The sequence below is a fragment of the Epinephelus moara genome, chromosome 1 (genome assembly GCF_006386435.1).
Source record: "Epinephelus moara isolate mb chromosome 1, YSFRI_EMoa_1.0, whole genome shotgun sequence".
In the NCBI taxonomy this organism is placed as follows: Eukaryota; Metazoa; Chordata; class Actinopteri; order Perciformes; family Serranidae; genus Epinephelus; species Epinephelus moara.
Window position 1 is genome coordinate 6,760,434 of NC_065506.1, and position 8,307 is coordinate 6,768,740.

Genomic DNA, 8,307 nt, shown 5'->3' on the forward strand with positions numbered 1-8,307 from the left:
TCTGTGTGTTTTTACATCTATTGTTGCTTTTAATTTGCAGCTATACTTTTAATGAAGCTGACATGTCATGACAGTCAAGCACCACCCCCTCTCTGAAATTCCCTGATCGCTTCAATGACGTCATCAAAGCGAAAAAGCGAGTCTTGATGTCTGTTGATTTCTGCCACATTGATGAGCGATTGCAACTGAGTGATGAAGCGATATCAAAGGGGCGAACTGAGCGACAGCGAAAAAAAAAACAGGTCCGGTGTGAACACACCTTTACTGGAAAATAATTAATTTCTAATGTTAGGGTCAGATGAACACACTGTTTGTAGTAGAAAATGACCTGCAGGGGGAGGTCCAGCCTGCCTGGGTCAAGAAGAAGTGGGAAAACCTGAAGCAGAAGTACAAGGTCAGTTACAGGGTTCTGTGTTTGTCTTTGATTATTATTTACTATGTTTTAGTAACATGAATTCTCTTGTTTTTGCAGGATCTGAAGTGTCCTAGGACAGGCGTCAGTACAGAGGGAGGAGAGACAACAGCAGCCACCTGGAAGTGGTATGGGCTGATGGATGCAGCTTTGGGGAGCAAGCCATCCATCAGCCCATACCACTGCTCATTAGTTCAGCAGGCCAGGCCACTGTTGCTGTCTCTCCTCCCTCTGTCTCTAATCCAGCAGTGCTGGAGGATGAGTGCCAGAGGCCACGACCAAGAAAGAGAGGGAGGGAGGAGGGCGATGTTTTTAATTATTTATGGGAGATGGAGGAAAAGGAGGCTTTAAGAGAGCGTGAGCAGCAGAAGAAGGAGGACCAAAGGTACGAAGAGGCTAGGAGGAGAGAGGAGGAGGCTAGGGTGAGAGAGGAGAGGAGAGAGGAGGAGGCCAGGAGGAGAGAGGACGAGGCCAGGGTGAGGGAGGAGAGGCAGGAGGAACGTTTTTTGGCTATAATGGAGGCATTAGCTAAGAAATGATGATTATTTATAATAATGTCTTCATTTATTATTCATTTATTTATTTAACAGTCATATATTTGTTTCCTTAAAGAAATTAATCAGCTACTTTATGTTTTCCTTTAAGAATCTTTTAATCAACACAGTTGATGTCTTTTGTTTCCTTCATGAAATGTTTTTACATAGCTGGTGTTTTTATGTTTCCTTTTAGAAACAGTTTGATTTATGGTTTTGCCAGAATAAATATATGTTTTACTCAACTCATCTATCTATTCTTATGTGTTTCATTATAACTCAGTCAATATACTGTGTACTGGGTGTTGAATAATTGATGACAGGGCACTGTAACAGTGTAACTGTTGACATGACTTCAAGGTTAGATGTGATATAGTAGAAGTATGCGATTTGGATCGCAGGCCAGGTGTGGCCTGAAAGTTTGAGGCTAAGTCCCACCCTTCCTAAGACTACGCAGGAAGGAAGACCTTCACTTAGTGCCCTGTAGCAACTCGAATTCAGCCATAGCAAGAGCGAGCATCGGGGGTATGATCCCGGACTGCCCTCTTGACCACCCTGAGTCCCTGTCAGAGCAGTAAACTTCTGTTGCCACTAGTGTTGTCACGATACCAAAATCTTTGTTTCGGTACCAATACTAATATGAATTTCGATACTCTTCGGTACTTTTCCTAAGGAAAAGTCCTTTTGGATACAAACCTTTAGAACAATAAATAGTAGGGGTGTAACGGTACCAAAAAAATCATGGTTCGGTAAGTACCTCGGTACGGATGTCACGGTTTGGTAACTCAAATGTTCCACCAAGTTTGTGTTGTCTCGTGTTGTCTCCCTTTGCGAGGCAGACTTTCTCTTGTCTTTTTTCACGTGCGCCAGCTGCGAATGTTGATACAGGTGTTGTCATACACACCACTTGCGCAATCTGTGCTCCAATAGGAACAAGAAAGGCGTTTGTGGAATACTCTAGTACCGCGGTACTATTTTAGTACCGGTATACCGTGCAACACTAGTTGCCACAGTTATGCAAATCACAACCTGCATGTTGACAGCCACCAGCCTGCTGTGAACCCTGGGTCTGGGATTTGCAGTGGCTGAATTCAAGTTGCCACAGCGGCTAAGGTCCAATCTGCCATCTACTCTCGGGGAAGCAGTGTCCTATTGGTGGGGAGGGTTCAGTGGGTTGTGCTAGCTTGCTAATTATTGTTTATAATTTCAGTTCCCCCAAGTATTGAAAAGAAATACTAATATTACAGGAAGTAGTGACATGTTAAGTATGATGTAAAATTGTAGTTTTAGCTGACTAATGTTAGCTAATGTTAGCTTACTTGCTGACGTGGATAAACTGCTAGCTCGCTAAAGTAGCAAAATACTGTCTTGGGTGATTATTGTCATTTCATTCTTGCCTAACCCCCTACCAACCTCTCACACCCCCAACACACCTGTCTAACAACCAACACACCTGTCTCACTAACCCCCAACACACCTGGCTAAACCACTACCTACCTGTATAACCACCTACCATCTTATCCAGTCCCTTGACACACCTGTGTAAGTCCCACCTACCTGGCTATAAGAACTTGTTTAATCATTTCAGCTTTGCACAGAACAACAAGCTAAGAAAAGGATCCTCTCCCATCATGCCTCGGGTGTCGTTTGCCCCTCCCTCACTGTGCTTCACCTTCCTCCCTCTGCTGGACCGCCTCCTCCCCTCTCTTCCCCCCACCGTCCGAGATGTGGACGTGCCCCCTCTGTTTCGGGAGCGCTTCATCCTGTCTGGTTACCGTCCTGTGGGCCTGTCGTGGCGTTGCTACGTCCTCAGCCTCTTCCAGATACACAACGAGACTCTGAACGTGTGGAGCCACCTGGTGGCTGCTGTCTGCGTGGCACTGAGGTTCATGATGTTCACCATCCTGCAAGGAGGGGTACTGATGTGTCCTGTACTGTTAAGTGTTTGAAAGCTTTGTTTGTGACCTCCTGCTGTCTAACCAATGACCTCCTCAGGGGATCCTGGGTTTTCGGTTGCAGGGTCCTGAAGGTCAGGGGTTTTCTGTGGATGTTTCCTCGCTGCCTTTGGTCCTCTATGTTTTTTCTGCCATCACGTACCTGAGCTGCAGGTGAGCCAAAGAAAAAGCTTCAGTATTTCCATCTTTAGGTCCAGACTGGAATGTCTATAGGATGGATTGTGATGAAATGTATTTTATCATTTATGATCCTTTCAGGATCAGTTGTATTAACTTGGGTGATCATGACCTTTTATCTAAGTACCAACGTTTCGACTAGACCGTCTTCATACCCTGATGAAGACGGTCTAGTCGAAACGTTGGTACTTGAATAAAAAAAAAATGTTTGCATCGAGTCTTAGAGTGTGCGCCTGACATCTTTTTCAAATTTGGATATTTTTGTCAATGGTCAGCTCCCGGCCCGACAGGTTTTCAGAATTCTCATGCCCGAACCCGAAAAAAAAGCCCGACTTTTTTTTTTTTTTTTTAAACCTCCCATAACAACATGTAGGCTGTTAATGTTGCAGACATTAAAATAGTTTAATTGGGGTTTCTAGCGTGGTATTAAGCTATATTCATTATATTTTGATTGAAAGGATAAAGTTAAATATGAATTTATTTAACTTAATGACTGTATTCTCCTATTTAGTGAGAATTGTCAACTGTTGCTGCGCACTGTTGCAGTTGCATCGTGCACAGTCACTTCAAAAAACAAAATAATCAGTTAAACAACCCCCAAAATGCTTCAAACACTTTTCTAAATAATCTTAATATTGAAAGGAAACGAAATATACCCAGATAAGGTCGGAGGTCTATATGTGCAGTTATAGACCTCCGACCTTATCTAAGCACTTTTAATGGCATAAGTGGGTATATTTCATTTCCTTTGAATATTAAGATTATTTAGAAAAGTGTTTGAAGCATTTTCGGGGCTGTTTAATTGATTATTTTGTTTTTTGAAGTGACTGTGCACGATGCAACTGCAGTGCCTGATATTGCAAATCGTAGGTGGCAGGTCTATTAACAAATAAACACGTCTATCCAAGCCTAAGCTACAAACACGAACAAAACAAACCTTATCACAGTGTTTATGAATGGGATCAGTAAAATATTGTAGCGACCCTGCAATGAATGTTCTGTTGTAACGTCAATGTTCTGTGAGCGGGGTGCGAGAGTGACGAGGATGAGGGCTGTGTGAGTGCGCGTGCTTGTGTGTGTGGAGCGAGCTGGAGGAGAGAGCAGCAGTGCATAGTTCGAGTTAACGTTACAGCTAAGTCCTTGTTTTGTGGTTGTTTTGGCGTGGTTACGGCCAACAGTAACCTGTACTGTTCAGTAACAAACGGTGGTTTGCCGAATAACCGCGTCATCCTTCCACACGTCCTGGCGGACGCTACAATATGATGAGTGACGTGCAGCAGAGAGGGAGAGGCACAGCGGCTGCTGCGTTCAAGTGTTGCCATTTAAATTGGTTAAACACAAACACACACCTCTCTAATTGGCAGGTTAAAAAAAAAAGCCCGAGCCCGGCCTGTGTCCGAGGTAATGATGTGGTAATTGGTCCGAAGCCCGGCCCTCGGGCTGTCGGGCCGTCGGGCCCCTCGGGCCTTGGGCACCAGCGCAGGGCTCTATGCTGAACTAATAACATTCCCATCAGCCTCAGCTGTACTTTGTGTTTACTGATAATTAGCTATGGTCATAGGCGTTTCTAGCCCATTTTGGGGGGTGCTCAAGCACCCCTAAATTTAATCCCAGCACCCCTAAAATTTGAGAGCTTTTTTAATTTTTTTTTTTTTTTTTACTGTATGTCCTTTTTTTTTTAACAAGCTAGAAAAGTGTCAAAACCATGCAATACTTGGTTGAAACATAATATAATATAATATACGTAAATACAGCAGCAGCACCCCCCTCCCCCCCAAAAAAATGGTTTGATCCACCCCATCCCTCCCACCTTTCCCTGACTCGGGCTCTGAGCACTCTATCTGCACAGAGCAATGCGCTGCCTTCCAGAGTGGGTAAGCAGTAGTGGTGTAAATACCTGGCTGAAACCAGGATATGTGGCACATTTCTTAACTTCTACCACTCAATACCAACACATGATTATCATTACCAGTCCTCATTTTTGCTGCATTTAATCGTCACTGTTTATGTTCCTCATTTTTGCTGCATTTAATCGTCACTGTTTATGTTGTTAGGTAGGAGTTAGCTGACGTTTTTTTTAGCTAGGAAACGTTACAGGTGGTCAGTACCACTGTTCTCTGTTTGAATTGGAATAAGAGAAGCTAGCTGTTGTGTCATGTGCATGTGTTAATATTAAAGCCAAGGTGCTACTGACTAGCTAACTGACTGGATGCCCATTAACATTATAACTCCTATTGTGTGTATTTATTATTATTATTTTGTAGATTTCAAGCACTTTTCTTTTTTGAAGTGTATTTTTATTTTATTTTTATCATATAATACAGACAAGAACGAAAAAGGCAGAGACAAACATTGAAAAAGTCAATAACTGTTAATGTGTTAATGTTACATGTTGTGCATTGCATTTCAAATAAAAGTCAAAAAAATAAGTCCAAGGTCCATTTTTGGTATTTTTGATACTCACTATAGGGGGCTGGTTTACTCCAGAAACATACATACTGTTTATGTGTATGTTGAGGAGCTGCTGCATCAAAATGAGTTATCCTCCCCCAGAAATTAGGGTTACAATATGTTTCTTTTATGATTCCAATCCATTCCTCTTTTGCTGTGGCTCAGCATTTAAATAACCTTTATCAGATTTGATGGTTTAGTCACAGACTTTCCTAAAAAGTGTTGTGCTTTTCTTTCACAAATGTGGGAATGAAATTGCGTTAAAATGTACAAAACAGTGAAATTTATCTTGCCTGGCCGGGCAGCTCTCTGGGTGCTCAGCACCCCTAAACCTCTGATCCTGAGCGCTCTATCTGCACAGAGCAATGCGCTGCCTTTCGGAGTGGGTGATATGCAGTAGTGGTGTAAATACCTGGCTGAAACCAGGATATGTGGCACATTTCCTAATTTCTACCACTCAATACCAACACATTATTATCATTACCAGTCCTTATTTTTGCTGCATTTAATCGTCACTGTTTATGTTGTTAGGTAGGAGTTAGCTGACGTTTTTTCCAGCTAGGAAACGTTACAGGTGGTCAGTACCACTGTCCTCTGTTTGAATTGGAATGAGAGAAGCTAGCTGTTGTGTCATGTGCATGTGTTAATATTAAAGCCAAGGTGCTACTGACTAGCTAACTGACTGGATGTCCATTAACATTATAACTCCCATTGCACGAGGCTGTCTGTCTGTCTGTCTGTCTGTCTGTCTGTACACACACATGCGCACACGCGTGCATGCGCATGTGTGTGTACAGACAGACAGACAGACAGCCTCATCATGGATATAAGATTGTTTTTTCAAAAAAAAGAGCCAGGTTCAGGTAAGAGTGTAAGATCAAATGGTCTATCTATCTAGAATGATCAATGTATCAGTTTATATCTCTTATTAGATATAAAACACATTGTTTGGTTATTTGCCTTTTGGTTGACAGTACAAACAGAGAGAGAGGAGCAGAGAGAGGACTTTATTTATTAGTATTCTTATTAGTATTTTTGGTACTCACTATTCACCTTATTTTCAAACACGGAAGTAGTGATCAACTTCCGTGTTTTTGTGCGTGACTTCTGGTCAGCCGCTTTCCCTTACCGGAGCTAACGGTGCAAGCTAATGTTTTTCAATTTTCAATTGTTTATGTTAGTCAATCAGTTAGTTAGTTAGTTAGTCTGTGTGTTTTATATAGATAATTGTGCCCACGTTTCCATTTCCTCCCACTGCACTCTGCTCCATCATGTCTGTGGTAACACTGAGCTATAGATAAAGTTTTTCAGTGTTCCCAAAGAAACAGCAAACTTTCTGGTTTTTGTATTCCCCTTTCATCATCATTTTGTGTTGCCTCTCTAAATTCTATGGTTTTGCGGGTCTGTGAACGCAGCGCAGGTGGAACCCAGAATATTTTATATCCTCAGCAGCACTTTGTGGAGCCGCAGAGTTGATAATTGATCAGTCAATCCCGTCAGAGCTGTTCAGATCGATGGACATGGGGAGCGGCTGCTGCAGAGACATGTGAAAGCAAACTTTTAGACTCGGCGCAACCGGTTATGTTTCACTCTCACTGCACCTGCTGTTCCATCTGTGCCCAGGATATGCTCGTGGTGCAGCGAATAACTGAACAGTATATATATGTTCCAACAGCGCTCCTAAGCAGTCCAGCTCCAAATGAAGAAAATCAATATGTAGCACCAGATGTTCCGCTGCCACAAAAAATTAATGTGTGGGAAACCCTGGTTTGGAGAGCAGAGGACAGGTGATGATTCAGATGAGCAAGCTTAAACACAGCATACTATCTTGTGTGGCGGCTGTGGCTCAGGAGGTAGAGCAGGTCATCCACCCACTAATCAGGATCAACGCTTTGAGTCTGCATGTCAAAGTATACTTGGGCAAGGCACTGAACCCCAAATTGCTCTCAATGGCTGATCCATGGGTGTATGAGTGTTGTGAATGTTCACCAGAGTAGCAGGTGGCATCTTGTATGGTAACCTTGGCCACGAGTGTATGAATGTGTGTGTGAATGGGTGAATGTGACATGTAATGTAAAAAGCACTTTGAGTGGTTGGAAGTTTAGAAAGGCAAATGCAAGTCCATTTACATTAAACACACATAGAGCAGCATAATCATGTCATGTTTGTGCACACCTAATGAATCCAGTATTTACTTTCTTTTAGCTCTGTCAGGTTTAACTAATGAACTAATGAAGTGGTGTGTTGCAGTGCTGCGGCTCACCTGTTGCAGTCCCACTCAGAGCACGCTCATTATTCCCTGTTTTTCCTGGACTACGTGGGCGTTGCGGTCTACCAGTACGGCTGCGCTCTGGCTCTGTGCCTGTACAGTTCCAACACCACCTGGACACAAAGCATGGTGGGACAGGTCGGTTAACCTGTATCAAAGAGCATGGATACCAAGAGGCGAAGCTCAATAGAACGCCCCATAGCAACAGACTCGCCCATGGTTTCGTCCTACCGCCGCCATTTTGGACTGTCAGCAGACCCGCTTGCATACAAAAACACACAACTGAAGTATATCGCTATTAATTATGCTTACAATGCTACTCACATTGTGATAGCTTGGTCACAGCTGCTTTTTCACGTTTTTGTAAAGCAAAATATAGACTTTAAAAAAACAAAACGAAGAAAAATGGTCTAGATGGCATCTCTACATATTACATCCACTTATAAGAAGATTAACTTAATTACTCCTTCAAAATCACCCCATAAGCCAATCTACCAAAAAAAAAAAAAA

General features: G+C 42.7%; 1 protein-coding gene across 1 annotated transcript in view; it reads left to right on the forward strand.

The window, feature by feature from the left end:
• Nucleotides 1-298: 298 nt before the first annotated feature.
• LOC126393620 (membrane progestin receptor beta-like) overlaps nucleotides 299-8,307 on the forward strand; it is a 14,480-nt gene continuing 6,471 nt past the window's right edge. Inside the window, exons 1-6 of the mRNA XM_050049895.1 lie at nucleotides 299-394; nucleotides 473-500; nucleotides 659-797; nucleotides 2,534-2,813; nucleotides 2,941-3,053; nucleotides 7,779-7,935. Of these exons, the coding sequence (XP_049905852.1) occupies nucleotides 299-394; nucleotides 473-500; nucleotides 659-797; nucleotides 2,534-2,813; nucleotides 2,941-3,053; nucleotides 7,779-7,935 (813 nt within the window). The remainder of the gene's footprint in view (nucleotides 395-472; nucleotides 501-658; nucleotides 798-2,533; nucleotides 2,814-2,940; nucleotides 3,054-7,778; nucleotides 7,936-8,307) is intronic.